The sequence below is a fragment of the Mastomys coucha genome, unplaced genomic scaffold (assembly GCF_008632895.1).
Source record: "Mastomys coucha isolate ucsf_1 unplaced genomic scaffold, UCSF_Mcou_1 pScaffold5, whole genome shotgun sequence".
NCBI lineage: Eukaryota > Metazoa > Chordata > Mammalia > Rodentia > Muridae > Mastomys > Mastomys coucha.
The window spans coordinates 41,320,358-41,338,336 of NW_022196911.1; the positions used below are offsets into that span (position 1 = coordinate 41,320,358).

General features: G+C 45.9%; 1 protein-coding gene and 1 pseudogene across 2 annotated transcripts in view; both read right to left on the bottom strand.

Moving 5' to 3' along the window:
* The window catches only part of Cyfip2 (cytoplasmic FMR1 interacting protein 2), a 129,057-nt gene that overhangs the window by 4,415 nt on the left and 106,663 nt on the right, over positions 1-17,979 (bottom strand). For both annotated transcript variants that reach the window (XM_031354271.1, XM_031354270.1), the window contains exons 27-30: positions 11,239-11,311; positions 10,281-10,375; positions 3,851-4,089; positions 564-711 (exon numbers count right to left, since the gene is read on the bottom strand). In XM_031354271.1, coding sequence (XP_031210131.1) covers positions 564-711; positions 3,851-4,089; positions 10,281-10,375; positions 11,239-11,311 — 555 coding nt within the window. The remainder of the gene's footprint in view (positions 1-563; positions 712-3,850; positions 4,090-10,280; positions 10,376-11,238; positions 11,312-17,979) is intronic.
* On the bottom strand, positions 1,216-3,598 carry LOC116078901 (annotated as a pseudogene).

Genomic DNA, 17,979 nt, shown 5'->3' on the forward strand with positions numbered 1-17,979 from the left:
AAATGTCCTTCAACTACCCCCTCCATAGAGGTTGTGACCCAGAGGTTGAGGACCACAGTGTTGGCCACCCACCTATATGCCTCCATGCTGTGTGGCAGCTGCTCCCTGGGTCTGGAATCCATCCAAGCCACTGGCTCCATGTACTGCTGGTCATCGAACCCAAGTCACAATTCCTATGAAGACTTCTAACCTTGCCCCCCACCACTGCCGTTCAGTTTAAAGGCTCTGTTTTCTTATAGCACCCAACAGCCACAGCTGTAGTGTGCGGTCCCAGTGCCTGCCACAGCTGTAAGTGTCCAATATGCTGTGGCAATGGTGGCCAGTACCAACAGGGTCTGCTTGGGACAGGGAAGGGACACTTGAGGTCAGGAGTCCAAGCTCGCTTCTCAGGGTTACCCAATCTATCACAGCATGTTCTGGGCAGGCCTTTTCCAAGCACGTCTCCAACTCGTGAAGTGTCTATGCCTAGCCATCGCTCGCCCTCCATAAGGAGTTTCTCCTACTCCTTCCTGAAGATCGCCTGTTTCCAGACCTCACTTCTCAGGCCAGCCATATCTGCTTACCACATTCTTAATGATCTCATCCTTCCCGTCTTGCCTCTGCACCTTCAGCAGATGATAACAGAAGTCAAACAGGTCAAAGCGCCGCTGCTGGCCCAGCAAGACAATGATGGAGCAGCCGGCCCAGTTCAAGCCATCACCGAAGCATTGCCTGGGGTGGGGAAGGGAAGAGTGAGAGGCTGAGGGGAAAGGCCTTCACCAAAGTACAGCTACCCCAAGGAGACAACAGTCAGCTTAGAGGAAAAGAGGAACACACAAAGAAAAATACAATCAGACTCCCTCTCTCTGTCTCTCCTCCTGCCCACACATATATGGAGGCCAGAGATGGAGGCTGGGTGTCATCCTCAATTGCTTTCTCAGTCTCTGTCCCTAAATCTGGTTTGCCAGTGCAGTCAGACTATTCCACTTACTGGCCAGATTGCTAGTGAAACTGGTCAATGAGCTTCCAGGTGTTCTCCAGTGCCTGCTTCGTTAGTTTCAGGACTACAGGTACACAATGCCCCACGTGGCCTTTTTGAAATGTGTAATTTTAATGACGTGTCTGTATGGATATGCACACACGAATGCAGGTGCCCATAGGAGGCAGAGGGCAGGTGGCAATGGGTCCTCCCAGAGCTGGACTAGCAGGCAAATGTGAGCCATCTAACATGGGTGCTAGGATCTGAACTTTTTATTTTTTACTATAATAGATTTTACTGATGAAATACAAAATAACAGTAGCAAATAGATCATATTATTTTTATGGGTAAGAAGACCAAGATAGTCCACATATAAACTCAATGGTAAAGTTATGCTTACAGGTGACTTCATATCTTAGATTGTAGAATTTTAGTATGCAATATTCTTAGGGTAAGACCTGAGGAGTTTAGTTGAAGATAAAATAGTAACAGAAACCTTGTACAAAATGCTCAAATTTGGAGAACTGCATTTCACAGAAAAATATCCAAATGTTTCTTCCAAAACAAATCAAAATACTTCACGTAGATTATTGGCAAGTCATATGACTCAAACCTTTTTGGAACTCCTCAAGTTTCATATACAAAGACACTTTCAGAGCACCTGTACAAGTAAGTGAGCACGCCCTTATAACTTGCAGTTGCTTTTTAGTTCCCCATCATACACATCTGTCTAAGTATAGAGGAGAGACACCAGAAAGAATGAATTCGTAACTTTTAAATTATCTTTCTGAGTAGCGTGACAAAAATTGCAGTGTTCTGTTGAGGATACCTATTATCATCTTCATTCAATATATTTATACTGCATATAACTTGCCTGTTATCTATCCAAGTAGACATTTAGTTGTTAGCAAACGTCACGACTGCATAGTGGTTTTATACAAGGTTTGGTATCATCTCCAGTTTTAGGAATCCACTGGGATCCATGACAGATAGGAAAGAACTACTGTAGTAATGTAAGTCTTTAACCATACACAATTTTATTGTTCTTGGTGCATCTTCTTATGGAATTCTTCAAGAGGTACTTCGTTTTCTCTTAGAATTTGCTTAAGTCTTCTTATTTTTTCATCTCTGTTGGTTTCTTCTAGTTCTGGTGGTATCACTGGAAAAATAGCTTCAGTACAGTTTTTCTTAATTACTTTGTTCAAAAGCTGTGCTTGGGCTTAATGTGCCCTATTCCTGCTGGTCATGAGAGCAGTGTTCTGCCTCAGCCAGTTCTCTTGTCTTTGCTGGTTGTACTATGGCTCGTGACAGTGTTATGTTGGGATGTGTCTGACGTTGGCAAATTACTACTGAGGAGTGGGGAACCAGCAACAACAGTTCCATCCATGACATGACCGTGTCACCAGCACTCTCAATTTTTCTCCTTTTTGTGTAATCCATCTTCTTCGTGGTTTTTGCTTTTCTCTTCTTAGAGAAACTCTGTATTTTGTCTTCTCCCTTCACCACAAAGTCTGCATCTTTGTAAGAACTACTTTTCATCAAACTGTTAAAGGAATCAAAACCTTTTCTAGAGCCTAGATGGTCAGGAATTTGAGTAAGACATACTGTCAAATCTCTAGTGAGACCAAACATCTTTTTAAATTCAGCATCCTTCTTCGGATATGATGCCTTTGTATGGCTTCCTTGAGAATATTTCTTGTTACTTCTTTCTTGAATATCTTTTTTTTTTAAATATTGATACCATCTCATACTAGGTAGGTTCAGGGGTTCAGTCCAGTATCATCCAGCACGGACAGAGCCGTATCCAGACAGGCATGGTACAAGAGGAGCTGAGAGATCTACATCTGCATCTGAAGGCGGCTACTGGAAGACTCCGATCTGAACTTTTTTTCTTCTGCAATTGTATTCTTAACCACTGAGCCATCTCTCCAGCTCTTCCCCTGGCTTTTAAACATGGCTTCTGGGGACAGAACTCAGGTCCTTAAGGCTTGTACTGAGATATCTCCTCAACTCTAATCGGCCTTTGAGATTCACATGGCTTGTAACCTGAGGCCAGTCAGGCTGTGTGGCTCCTTGGCCTCTCAGAAGCCCTACTATAGCCACAATGCCTAAGAGACATGTGGATGACTATAGCGTCAATCTTATGTCATTTACTTTGTTCTAAAGTAGTAGCCCAGCCTGCCCCAGGCAGCTCTCTGACTTCCCCCTCACAGGGTTGAAGGACACAGCCTCCCCCCCCCCGCACCTCTCCCCCCCAAACCCCCTCCCACTTGCTGGTCCTTCTCTCCCCGCCACCCCTTCTTTCCCTGCTTTTAGTCCTAAAAGGACCACCAGCTAGTCACATCTGCCACACCACCCTCAGTATGATGCTAGATGGGTGCAGGAAGAGGGGGGCTCTGCTCCTGTTTTCTCTGCTGACAGGACTATGGGTGATCTAAAAGGCTCCTCATTTCCTAAGTGGAGTTTTGCAGGGGTGGGGTGGATGATCAGGGGCCAAAAGGCTGACTCTCATGGGATTCTTTCATTCATTCTTGGACTTTGATTCTGCTGACAGCCATTTATTGATTTTCCTGGACTGTCCATTCCTTTTCACAGACCCCTTCCCAGATATGGTTAGAGGACCAGTTCTAGTCTGAAAACTCAGGTCTGACAACCAAGCTCCATTCCCTGGCATCTACATCCTCCCCTTGTCTCCAACTAGTCCCATATGACACCTTGACATTTGTACTTCCATATTCTATTTGGCCCCTTTAGCCAAGAACAGTGCACTGTTGCCACGCCCAGTGCTGGCACAGTGACCAATATGTATCACTGTTCAAGCCTCTTCGGCCCCTGTTCTCCCTTCTGGTTAGCGCATCCCAAGGGTGAGGGGAGGGGAGAGGGTGCACTCACTCAGCGGTGAATTCGTTGGTCCCCACAGGGATGCAGTAGACAAACTGCATAGCACTCCACAGCCGGTGGAACTCAACACACTCATCCACGTGCATGACGCCATTGGTGGGTGGTGGGCCCCTCCAGATGGGGTCCTGCAGGTAGCTCCGGATTCGGGTCAGGATGACTTCAAACATGGACAGGCCACAGCAGAGCCGCTCCTTGGTCAGCAGGTCACCCTCCCGAGCGATGGCGATTTGCTGGGAAAGGAAGCGGATGTTAACACTACATTGTCCACATCTAAGATCCCATCTGCCCCACTTCCTCTAGAGAGTCCCAAATACTGGTGCCAGCCACATCTAGAACTTGTTCCCTGGGACTGGTACCCTTCCCTGAGCAGGGCACTGAACCAAAGAACTTAAGGGCATGGAAAGCCTTATGGTAACTGTCAAATAAAATCCAGGCCCCACCAACAAAATCAGAAGACTGATTTTAAAAAAATTATCTGAGTCCATACTGGTCTCAAAGGCTGGTTGGGGCTGAAGAAATAGGCCCGTTGCAAGTACAAGGACCTAAGTTCTGTCCTCCAGGACCCACATTAATAAGCCAGGCATGATGTGCGTACTTGAATGCAGGCCAGGATGGCTAACTAGGTACACAGAAGTCAGAGGTGTTCCTATCAGTTTTATAACGTAACACTACCAGAGTTCGTGGCACACCAGGCTCCTGATGAGCAGTGGCTCTGTCCAGTTCTATGGGTACATTATTATTTCTATTCACAAGCAAGGAAGCAGAAGTGCAGAGGTGCAGCCAAGGAAAGGAATAAAGCTTGGATTCTGCTCAATGGAGCTTAGTCCTACAAATTAAATTATGAAGTGAATTCAGCAAGTTGGAGAAAATGACATTTACTACAATGCCCTCAAACACCAGCACAACCCCACAGATGGACAGTGCATGCGTGGGGTGTGCATGTAGAAAACATTTTAGGAGGAGACAAATTAGTTGTGGGTGCAGATGGACTGCCGGAAATGGGTGAGCTTTTTCACTTTTAAAATAGTTCTGTACTGTGGAATGTGCTAGAAGGAACGTATGTTATTGCTTTAAAATTTGCCACTGACTTCAGAGAATTAATTCCTCTAGTTAGAAACCCTTCTTTGACAATGGCAAATGGTCTCTATTAGTAATTCAAACAAGCTTCTCATCTGGTCTTGGCTACTGCATCTCGAGTAACCAGACAGGCAGACAGGCACATCAAACACAGGACCGTCTCCCACAAGGGTCTGTCCTCTGAGTGAAAACATCTAAGAGCAAAGGTGCTGAAAGCCCCTGCAGAACACGGATTACAGACTAAGGTCAAAGTCAGGTCTTTCTGTCTGGGAACAAAGCTAAAGAAAGCTGGCTTCTGAGACTTTATATCTACAGGACACATATGGGATTAGCTCCCAGTGGGAGGAAAGGGGTCTCAGGGGCCCATCCTGTAGGGGGCTGGAAGGGACCAAGGGACTATCTCAAAGCTCTCTTCCTTGGAGACCTTCCCCTCCCCCACCCACAGAGGGCAGCCTCTAAGTAAATCCAGGGAAGGAAATAAATCAGGAAGCAGAGATTGTGGTGACCGTGGGCCTTGACTGTAGTTGTCATGAAAACTATAAAGTGAAGGAGGAAAGTGAGCTGGGGAAGAGTTGGCTAGTATGTCTGAAACACCTTGCCTCACGAATCAGGAGGGCACCCTGACTCATGCAGAATCAACTCGATTGCACAGCAGACCGTTCACGACACAAGAGACCACTCGAGCTGCCATAGCTAGCTATGATAAAGCGCTCATAAGATAGCATGAGCTTAGTATTCGATTCTGGTTTTTTTATGTTTGTTCTGCTCGGCTCTCTACACATGAAGAACACGGCTCCCTGGGGATGCTCAGTATATACAGGACCCATGTTTGCTCTCATCAGCAGATTAAGGGACTTCTGGTATTCTAATAAATCTGCCGTCTTCCTGGTTATTCTGAATCAGGCGGCACCTGAGAATCCTGGTCTGAAAACATTGGCAAATGATTTTATAAAAGCCGTGGCTTGACTTTCAGTTCTCTGTCCATGATAGCCAATGGAAGGGGCCCTCACCCCCTTCCTGAAGAAGTCTTTGCCCTTCCATTTCTTCCTGTGAACTACAAAAGTAATATGCATTCACTGGGTCAAATTTGGGGAAAAAATTTAAATAACGTATAAGAAAGAAAATATTTCACTTATCTCACTACCAAGAGAGAAGCTTTCTTAAAATACAGATATATGTAGATCGCTTAGAGTTATGAATATGGATATATGCACGCATATAGCAGATCGTCTCTATTACATTTTTACTTAACATATCTCTAATTTAAAAACTCATTTCCATAATATATTCAGTGCCATGTTTTTTAGGTGGCTATCCCAGAACAGCCTCTGATAAATGTATTTAGTTCTCTACCCTGCCTGGTTATTTTAAATTGTTCACAAACCTTCACTACCTTGCCTCACAATCCTAAAGCAGTTGCCTGTGGACATGACATTTTGCAAGCATCATCTCCTGTTATATTACTGGATAAATCTCTAGTCTTACTGGGAGTCTGAGAATGTAAATACTTTAAAAGGTTTTGCTAGCTGGATGGTGGTGGGGCACGCCTTTAATCCCAGCACTAGGGAGGCAGAGGCAGGGAGAAGTCTCTGGGAATTGGAGGCCAGCCTGGTTTACAGGCTGTTCCAGGCCAGCCAAGGCTACACTGGGAAACCCCGTCTCAAAACAAACAAACAAACAAACAAACCCCAAAACAAACAAACAAACAAGCTGGGTTTTTTTTTGTTTTGTTTTTTGTTTTTGTTTCTTTTGGCTATATAACAGTGACTGAGTCTTAAGGATGCTGGTCAGACAACTTCCCAGGTGACACCCATGCCTTGTACTCTCAGCTGTCAATGTGCTCTGAAGAAAAATGTCTTTATCAAATGGAGAGATTAGAAACTGCCTGGGCCTTGGGGTTCCACTTCATAGACTGATAGCAATGTGGAACTTTTCTTGTCTGTTGGTATATTTGTTATTTGGATGTGAGTCTGTTATTGTCTTTTCTGGTACATCCTTTTGTATGTGTACATGTACATACGTGTGTGTACATGTGGAAGTCAGAGGCCAACTTTCTGTGCCTGTATCTGATCTCTCTGCCTGTATTTTAAGATGGGGCCTGTCACTGAACCTGGAGCTCACTGTATTGTTGAGACTGGCTGCCAGACCGCCCCTAAGATGTCTGGATGTCTGTCTGTCCCTCACTCTATTGCTAGGGTGACAGGTTTGTCACTACTCCTGGCTTTCCCATGGGTGCTGGGGATCTGAACCCAGGTCTTCATGTTTGCACAGAAAGCCCTTCACCCAGTGACTGCTCACCCCAGCCCTCACTTTCTACAGGTAAGAGAGGCCCTCTAGTCCTCGATGCAAATGCGGCCAGTTTGTGGTCTGTTCTAATGTATAAAGGATGGTACTTAAAGAGCTCTCCCCTACCTTCTGTTCCCCACTGTGTAGTGGGGGTCTTTCCCAAGGGCGCCCTGCCCCCATTTTCATGAAGAACTCTGATTACACGAAACACCAGATCCCACCCATAGCTTCTTAATATTCTTTTCTATGGCCCTTTGCATCTTTAGGAATTCTGATTTATCCATTAACAAGAAAGAAATGCAGACCCTACCACATTGTGTGTGTGTGTGTGTGTGTGTGTGTGTGTGTGCAAATTCACTAGCCTTTCTGCAAACATCAATGTCTTCTCAGTAACATGAAAAAGGCTGAGCCCAGACAGAGAACAGGTATGAATATCTACAGTGAGTACTTGGGAAAGGAAACACGGCTCACAATGACTTTTTTAACCAAGTGGATTATCAGCGGAGATCTTCCCTCTCTGATCAGTGGCTTGACCCTCTGTCAGCTTGGAAATGATTTATTTCACCAGCTGTTAATGATATAACAGACTTCAAAAGAAAAGATACTGACTTTAAAAAGGCAGGCCAGCTCGGGAAGTGAAACAGCTACCATCCCATTTCAGAGAAGGGAAAACAAAGGCAGTGAAATAAAATGTTTCATATGAGATGATGTGATACTTGAGGGGAGAGCTGGAAACAATGGTGCTGGCTGAGCCACCTCAGTTTGCTCAGAAACAAATACAAAGGCCACACTGCTCAACCTTCCCTGCTTTCAGTCTGCCATCGACAGTTTCCTCTGTCACGGACCTAGACGTCATACAAGATCTAGCAGACGAGAACATCTAGCTGGCCAGCTTCAGTGTTCACAACTCGTTAGCATTTATTTATTTAGCCTATGGGTTGATGAAGTTATATTTATTATTATTTGTGTGTGTGCTCATTCAGTGTGTGTGCACACACATGTGTTTGGCCCATGTGTAGAGCTCAGAGGACAACTTGCATCCAGTCATTCATTCCTTCATCATGTGGGTCCTGGGGCTCACACTCACAGAGCCAGATGCTTGCAGGATGACACGGAGAGCAGCAGGCACGCCAGCATGCCACTGGCTTGCGGGATTTCTCCCTAAAAGGAAATCATCTTAGAGAATTTTCTCCATTCAATCTCTGCTGCCCAAAAATGTGGGAAGACTCTTTTATCATGTCGGAATTCCCTGCTGTGAGCCTAAGACCCAAACACCTCCTATGGTTAGTCACTGTTTACAGTGGGAGCCTCTTGTAGGTGGTGGCTTCTCAGTTGGACATCCGTGCAGATGGGGCTTGGCCTTATGGAGAGAGGCTACCTCTTACCCTCTGCCGACAGGGTAGGCTCTTCTCATCACAGTGAGAAGCCCCCGTAAGGACCCTGAGTCCAAGGGTGGCTTTAACTCCTGAACTGCGGCAGTAGTCAGTGTGGCCTGTAGTACAAAGCACCTGGATTATGTCTAAGTGTCCTGTACAGCCGGCCGCATCCCCCGCTTGCCTCCAAATGGGAGGCTCCCTTAGATCAACTTGAAGGAAAACAGCAGCAGACAGTTTGGTGCCTCTCCCCCTATTTCTCTTTTGTCCTTCCTGATAGAGTCTGAGAGGGCTCTGAGGGCAGGCGTCCTCCCTTACCCAACTCAGTGGCCGTAGTAACTGGTACCATTAAAAAAGAAAAAAAAAAGTTAGCTTTTACAGACTCAACATGAGCCCAGGCAACGTTGAAGATATTGGGACATTATAGAAAAACGCAAAGCATCTTCAATTCCTCTTTCCCCCTATCCAGGCTCTCTCTCCACCTTGCTTCCGTGGCTACTGTCATAGTGAACTGCTGTGCTGGCCGGGTTTATGTCAACTTGACACGCACTAGGCATGTAAGAAGAGGGAACCTGCATAGGACTGAGCTGTGAGCGAGCCTGGACAGCATTTCTTAATTCGTGATTGATGATGGAGGGCTCAGCCCATTGTGGGTGGTGCTACCTCTGGGCTGGTGGTCCTGGTTTCTACGGAAAAGCAGGCTGAGCAAGCCACGAAGAGCAAGCCAGGAAACACCACCTCTCCATGGCCTCTGCATCAGCTCCTGCCTCCAGGTTCCAGCCTTGACTTCCTTTAGTGATGAACAAGGATATGGAAGTGGAAGCCAAAGAAACCTTTCTTCCCCAACTTGCTTTTGTAAGGGCGTTTTCTCACAGCAATAGAAACCCTAACTAAGGCAACTGGGTTTGGAACATTCCGGAAGTTTTCAGGGGGACACTTTATTTACATGCTTTTGATATGTGAATGTTTTTTGAAAACGCTGTGAGAAATGTAACTTTAAATGTAACTTTAATTTAAGACCTAGTGCAACATGGGTTTAGATTTGATTTTTCATTTCCGTTATATGTATTTAATAATGCTGAATCTTCAAGTGCCAAGTACTTAGAGGGAATGCCACATACTATCAGACTAAAGCCTCACAGAAGGCAAACCCTATGACCACAATATCTCTTGATCTTCAGGTTCTTAAGATACCTAGATGTAAAGTGTGGACTTGGAGTGTATGGAGCTTTAGTTTTGAGAGACAGTGTTGCGGAATTCCTGGTTCCTGGTAGGGGTGTGACAGACACTGCTTTAAGTAGGCTTCCTTCCCTCATTCTTTTGTTTGTTTGTTTGGAGACAGGGTTTCTCTGTGTAGCCCTGGCTGTCCTGGAACTCACTCTGTAGACCAGGCTGGCCTCGAACTCAGAAATCCGCCTGCCTCTGCCTCCCAAGTGCTGGGATTAAAGGTGTGTGCCACCCCCGCCCGGCTTCCTTCCCTCATTCTTGGCAGAACTCATGACCCTGAGTGGAGAAGAAAGAACTCAAGCCCGAGAGGAGGCCTCATCCCAGGTGTCCCAGCTTTATGGCATTGGACACACCTTCCCCTTCTATGTGCCTTAGTTTCCCTATCTGTAAAATGATGAGGTTGGACCCCAAACTCTCCATTCTTGGGATCCTTTGGGTCCATGATACAGGGTTTGTACCTGAGGTGTCCCCAGCCGCTCTATCAGGGGGACCAGGTGAAGTGGTGCGTACTTGGCCTCGAGGCGCTTCATCCGGACTTCCAGGCGTTCCCCCTCTGTGGATGGGGCAAAGGAACAGAAAGTGAGTGTGTGGTGGTGGTGGTGGTGGTGGTGACTTCTCAGAGGACCTGATGCAGTTACTATGTCCCCAAACCTGGATAGAGTGTTTCTCCTTGATTCTGGAGACCATGACGGGAATTCATCCTCCCATGATCTTGGATCAATAACAGACCCATCTGTGTATCGAAATGGTGAGTTCCCTGTCACTCAAGAAGTTCAAGGCTAGACTGAGCGACACGGTAAGGCTAGGCTCGAAGGAGCAAGGCTTGGAGAGAGGAGGGGACGGACAGATCTCAGGGGCTTGCTGGCAGCTGGTCTCACCAATACAGTGAGCTCCAGGTTTAGTGACAGACATTATCTCAAAAACTAAGCAAAGGGATCAGATAAAGGTAGCCAATTGGAGTGCCATTTCCAATTCTGTAATGGTTCCACAGGCATCCAAAACATTCCGCTCCTTCCTGGATGACTGCTGTATGGGTTGACGGGGATTGGGGAGTGAGCCTAGTGTGGGGGATGTGGGAAGATCTGAGTTTAGATCTCCAGAAGCATATAAAAGCTGGACAAAGTAGTACACATCTGCAAACCTGGCTCTCGTGTGGTACCGATGGGAGCTGGAGACAGGAAACTTCCTAGAAGTTTGCAGGCCAACCAGAGACCCTGGCACAATGGCACACAATGGCAATCCACAAAGAGACCCTGTCTCAAACAAACTGAAAGCTGAAGATAAAACTTGGGTTGTCCCCTGACCTCCATGTGCATCCCACGGCACACACGTGTCCATACCTAAATCAATATTTTTTTTAAGTTGAGTATTAATTCAAATCAAAGAAGGCTATCACTGCTGCTGGTGGTTTCTCACCTTTGATGTAGACTCGGGGCAGGATGTTTTGGAAGGGTGCAGCATGGAGCAGGTCACAGACTTCCTCCTGAGACTGCAGAGACAGGAGAAGAGGAAGAGAAAATGGTTATCACATTAAATTAGAATTCATTCCTAAAATATTGACCCTAGTTCTGCTGGCTCTATTGTTCAATTTCTGAGTATTCTTATTAGCAGTGTGACCCTGGTAACTTACTGGTTCCTTTGAGTCTAATTATCATCAAAATGATGATGGGATCGGAATCTGGCTCAATGGACAGAGAGAAACCACAGCCTCTTGGCGTATGAGAGCCCAAACCATTTTTACCATCACCGTATAAGGATTTTGCTGAAGGCTTAAGATGAATGAAGGTGGAGGAACCAGACAATGCTGAGGGCTATCACACTCTGGTTGGTTGGTGATGAGGTCTGCAGGAATAAAGAAGATAGCTAAGATGTGTTGAGGGTGGGTGGGGAAGATATCTCAGTTGGCAAGCTGCTAGCCCAGAGTTTGAGCCTCAGCACGTATGTAAAAAGACAAGTGTGGTAGTTTGTGCATATAATCCCGGCACTGGCAAGGCAAGACAGATTCCTGGGACTCCCTGGCCAGCTAGCCTAGCCCACTCAGTGAGCTACCTTATCTCAGAAATAAGGTGGACTGCTCTTGAGGACTGACGTCTGAGGATCATTGCTGTGTGTATGCATGTGCATATGCGTGTATTTTGGTAATCCTGCTATCTGTTATCCAGAATGGCTCTGAGCAAACATCTGTGCCCCCGGATTAGTTTTCATTACATTAGACATCAGCCAGCAAGAGAAGAGAACCTAGAACGTAGGTTTCGATGGACACAAGTTACACAAGTTTGCACCTGTACAGATAAAAGGAAGCCTGTACCACAGAGATAGGAGGGCACAGTTACTTAGGGCTAAAGGGAAGACATGGCTAACAGACTTAATTAGGGACCAGCCTCTGATTGTTGATTTCAGGACCATGCAGGGGGAGCAGCTGGAGAGGATCCCTCTACTGTGTGTCTCCCTCTCCTTTCTTTTGTGGGTGCCACACGAGATGAGATCCAGGATTCAGTCAAACTTAACTCTTAGGGGATACAGAAGCAGAGAAAACCCAGGGGCTCTTGGGCTGCCTCTCACACCATCTGGATGGAGCCCTCCCACCCTGAGCATCTGGAAGAGCAGCAGTAAGAGGGGAATCCTGAAATACCTTCTGTGTAGATCAGTTCACATCCTTCTGTATCCCCTTTCGGCATCCCTGCAGGTGGTACTTCTGACTGTCCCTTGAATGTTGATTTTCCTCTCTGTTTATCTCATCTGCTCCCATCTGTTGCTCTGCGTCTCTAGACTCTTTCCTTACTGGCTACTCTAACACTATTACTCCTTTTCAGGGCTACGATGAAGAAGCATTTCTGTTTTTTTTCTTACTCCCAGCCATCACTTAGGATTAAACAGACGTTAATTTATCAATAATCACTTAAGTAGGTAAATGCTTATTACCTCACATGAGTAAACGAAGCCATCTGTCTACATGATAGTTATCTGAGCATGAGAAAACTGTCATCCATCCATCCATTCACCCAACAGATATTTATAAAATACCAGGCACAGTTCTAGGCTATGCAAATATGACGTTGAACAAGTTAGACTAGATCTTCGCTCTCATGCCATTTAAATCCCTATAAAGATTTGTGAACACAAAGAAAATTTCAGATAGTGATCACTCATGAGAGGGACAGAGAAGGAGGCGAGAGTTAATTTGGGTCACTTGGAAAAATCCCCAGGAAGGAGCAAAAGCTGAGCACAGGATAGACCTGGTGGAAGTTAGCCACATAGACACAAGTAAGCATATTCCAGTGCAAAGGCTGTGGGTGGCCAACAAGATGGAGTAGAGCCACAAAGGGGCTCACAGCACACACTGCATGAGGTCCTAAATGGTGGGGAGCAATGACATCATGTGGGGAGCAATGATATCATGTGGGCCCAATGGCATAGGCTAAGTGTAGACTGAATTCTTAGTAGAAGGAGATGTTTAGGTTATTGCAAGCACACATCACCTAGTCATAACCCAGTCAAACAGTCACACAGTCTTGTCTTTCTTACGAAACATTCTTTTGCCCTTAAGGATGTTGCTAGAAGGCTGTCCACTGCCTGAACTATCACGTGCTACTCCATTCCTGTGGATAAACTGATCTCAGGAGCTACCGGAGAACTCAGAGAAAGGTAGAGAAGGCTCTAGATGAACAATGCAGAAAACTGGTTTCTTTTACATGGGGGAATTTTGACTCTTTGTGGGGAGAAGAGGGCATTTCCTCTTCCCACTCTGAAGCCCTCTCTGCCCAAAGCTTGTGCACTAGAGGCCTAGGGAATCTTGGATGTGGGTCTCCTGCTTGCCTGCTTTCTTCTTTGCAGTGCTGTTTGGCCAGGGAGGTTGAGAAGGCAAGTCCGGAGCAGCCTTCTGACAGAAGTAGGAAGGTCCTGGAGGAGGAACTCAACACCATTTGCATAATGAGGTGGCTACACACCTTGTGTGGGAGATACTTGCTTGCTGTTCATTAGCTGAGATCATTGCCACAGATAGAAGCAGCCAGTGGGCACAGACAAAGGCCTGTGTGAAGGACAGAACAAGCTTCCATTGTGGAGCCTGGGCTGACGGCTGGCTTCTCTCTCCTCCGATCAGTATCTCAAAGCATCTATCAGGAGCCTACCAGGCTCTCCACTGGACAAGGTCCTTTCCTGGCCTCTGAACCCCACACTGCAGTGGTCCTTAACACGTGTCCCAGGCTCGGTGGCCGCCATGTGTCCACCACAGAGCCTTTGATCTCTTCTCCAGCATGCTCTTGAACCCACCTTTCTCCTCTACTTAGTTTCCTTTCTCTAGCTGTCAATTACAACACCACCCCCTGAAGGAAACTTCTGGGAGCCCCTTAACTTCCCCCCCTCCTACCCCCATGCCATTAAGTATCCTTTAAGAATCGTATTCATTTCCCTTTCAGAATTTGAGCTCAGTCTGTGTTTTATACTCCATGACTGATGAATATCTACCTCTCACTGGAATCTAACCTCCCTAAAGTAGATACAACCTTCCTTTATATATTGGACTGCATTTTTCGCTACACTACCCAAACAATGAGCACAGTATTGGTTATATAACAAGTGATCAATAATCCGACAATAAAAGCTGAAGGTTCAGGAGCTGGGGATATTGCTCAGGTGATGGAGTGCTTGTCTAGCATCCTAGTGCCTGGGAGGTGGAGGCAGGAAGGTCAGGAGTTGAAGGCCATCCCCAGCTACATGCCTAGACGGAGGCCAATCTGGGCTACAGGAAACCCTGTCTCCCTGTATTAATTTTTTTTCTTTTTAAGTTAGGTGTTCAGAGATGTGAGAAGTAGGAGACATATTAGACTCTCTCTTGAGTTTGGGAGTTTGGGTCTTCCTATGTAAGCCTGGAAGTTTATCTCTTTTAATGATAGAAATACATTCTTTTTGACCCGAACTATGAGATATTTTTAACAAACGCTTCCCATAGTAAATTTTCAAGTTTTTTTTTTAACATACATTTTCTACCTTACCCTCACTTAAAAAAAAAAACAACAAACCTTTATGTATATAATCATTATATTTTCTATATCAACTATATATTACTCTGAAAGCTAAACTTAAGGGAAAAAAAAAGCCCCTGAAGTAACTAATGCGTAATTTTAAAATCAAAAGCCCCCAGTATCTCCTGATAGACAGGAGTGGTGTTTGTGTAAGTGTGCTGCAAACTGTATTTGCTTTTGCTTTAGGCTACACTTGGGGCAGATCACAGATGCAGAACAAAATATAAATATTATTTTCTTAAAAATAAAGCCCCACACTGCTGTGATAACACAAGTGTACAGGGTTCAGGTGCGGGAGGAGGCGGCACTTGCTGCTGTTTCATAATTGTGATTGTGCTGCTGTTATGAATCATAATATAAATGTATGTTTTAGGTGACCCCTGTGAAAGGGTCTTCTGATAAAGGGGTCGTGGCCTATAGGTTGAGAACCACTGCTCTAGAAGCCCCTCTGGTATGCACTGCATATTTTTTGTTTTTTCAAAACTGGAAAACTGTGGAATTCAGGGCCCATACTAAGCTACAGAATGAACTGTCCAGCCATAGCTCGTGCTTCTGATGCAAAGCTAATCAATGACCCTGCAAACACTGACCAGGAACCATCATATGTCTGGGACTGGAATGTCACAGGACAGAAGAGGTCAGGGAGAAGAATGGCACGTACAGAGGTTCAATGCCATCCAGGAAATGAAAATGTGGCGGTCCCACACACTAGGATGCAGGATGGAGGCCGGGCAGAGGGGATTGAAGCCTTTCATTCACACAGCAGTAGGACAGACTATGCTCCAGGCTCTGCAAGGTGCTGCAGAAGGAGCAGTGGGTGGGACAGACCCAACACACGGTCCTTCTAAGTCCGATGGAGGAAACAAGCAACTGGGGAGCAATTCTGTAAGTGCTTCAGTTGGGGTGTATACAAGGGCACAGCAATCCGCATCCATGTTACTGGGACCACTGAAGGTCAGGGCACTTCAAACCAGGAGTGAGTCACGGAATTTAGTCACTGTCCTAGAAGGTTCCTGGAAGAGATGCATGTGGGTTGAGGTGACGGTGACATGATGACAAACGGGTGGCTGTCAAGGACAGCAGGATCTGGCCCTGCGCTGATGGGAGTCTCTGGTAAAGCCATCTTCACCCTCAGACTCAGCCACATGGCTGGACCTTGCAGCAGAGGGAGGGAGGGAGGCGATGGGAGGGCTGGGAGAGGGCTTGCGGGTCAGGGCTGAATTCGAATTTCAGTACGATGAGAAGCGTCCTGGCAGTTTTAAGGCAGAGTGACACAACTGAACTCTAATTGTTTGTAGATTCTTTTGATGTTCCCTGGAGAAGCTGGCTGTATCATTTTGTGGGTTAACACGTTACCTACCTACCACCTAAACCAGCCAACCACCTTCTCATTTTTTTCCTCGTTTATTGAAACAGTGCCTCATGTAGTTAAGGCTGGCTTTGAACTCGATACATACCCAAAGATACCCTGGAACTCTGAATTCTTCTGCTGCTGCTTTCCAGGTGCCAGGATGACAGGTGTGTGCTGCCATACCTGGCCCAGTAAAGCCTCCTTTTAGCAGGCTCCGGCCTCAGCTCTGCCCTGAAAAGGGGTGGCCCTCAGAGGAGTTAGGTTTAAGTATTTCCCCCTATTGAGCACAATGAGAAAGAACTGGTTGGTTTGTTTATTTTTTTTTTCTCTAAAAGCCCCTGGAATGAAAGGCAAGTCATCTAGCTGTGACCAGTGGGAAAACAGAGGCCAAAAGAATATTCTCTTGGGACTACCTGTAGGTCCCACATGGTCTCTTTCTAATCTGGATTGAACAACTTCACAGTTCATTAGGATTTTCTTGTTCTTGAGCTGACACGTCCTGGTAAAGAATCAGATAGCTAGGGTGGAGTTCAGTATTAAGAGAGGCCCGAGTTTTACGAATGAGACAGAAGTGGCGCTGAGGTACATGCGACCAAAGGGAATCTTCCCATGTAGTGGAGGTGGCTGGGAGGAACTCAGGTTTTTATAACTTTGCATTTGCATCTTCTTGCTGTGTTGTAACTAATTCATGACCTCCTTTCCTAACTTTTTTGATTCCTGGTTGGTTTTCTTTCCCTTCCTCCAATCCCGCAGGATGAATAGCCTTAGACCTTCCATGGAAAGTCCCGGGGGATAGTTTGTCACCATGGTTTTGACTGTACTGAATCATAGACAAAAAGCCAGAATCCACTGCTACATAATTACCTTCAACATCAAACAGTGAGATCAGCTAAAAGTAAAGACTTCTCAACAACATAGAATATATAATCAAAATCTCATTTGATTTAGCTTCTCAAGTCTCATTTTTTTATAGCTTTTTTCAACCAGGATGAATTAAAAAGTCTTTTGTGTGTATGTGTATTTGTGTATGTGACAGTGCATGTGCGGAGGTCAGAGTACAATTGTGTGTGTATATATGTGTGTGCGTGTGTATTCATGTGTGTGATGGTGCATGTGTGGAGGTCAGAGGATAACCTCAGATGTTGATCTTCACTTTCTAGCCTTAGACACTGGTTCTTATTGAATGCTGCACACACCAGGCTGGCCGGTCCTGTGAGTTTCCGAGGATCCTCCTGTCTGCCTCTCATCTCATTATTGTAGGACCATCAGCGTTGCTGATGTGTGTTTCTGCATCTGGGTTCTGGGGATCCAAACTCAAGTCTTCATACTTATCACAAACGTACCTTATCCTCACACCTATCTCCCCAGACCCCAGGATGAGTTTTCTAAAGCAAGAAATGCCTTTACAAAGGAGAAATGCTCTGGCACCAGAATAGGTGCCAAAGCCAGTAATGCAGAGTTGGAAAGGCGCAAGAGGAGTCTGAGGCCAGCCCTGCATATACAGGAGACCCCTGTCTCAGAAGAGAAAGCCTTGGTGTCACCTCATCTGCAGTGTGATCACTCTGCTTCTGCAGGAGTTGCTCAGGGTGGAGGTAATGAGTAAAATCGAGTAAAATTTCTATCAGTACCATCTGCATGGACCAAGTGTCACACTAAAGTGTATCGTTCCTGGGACCCCTGCTACTGTACTGTGGTGAGAGAGGCCTAGAAAGCTAAGTGGGTTGTTCTTCCTGTATTCCAAACTTCTGGGCTAATAACCACTTATCAGTGAGTGCATACCGT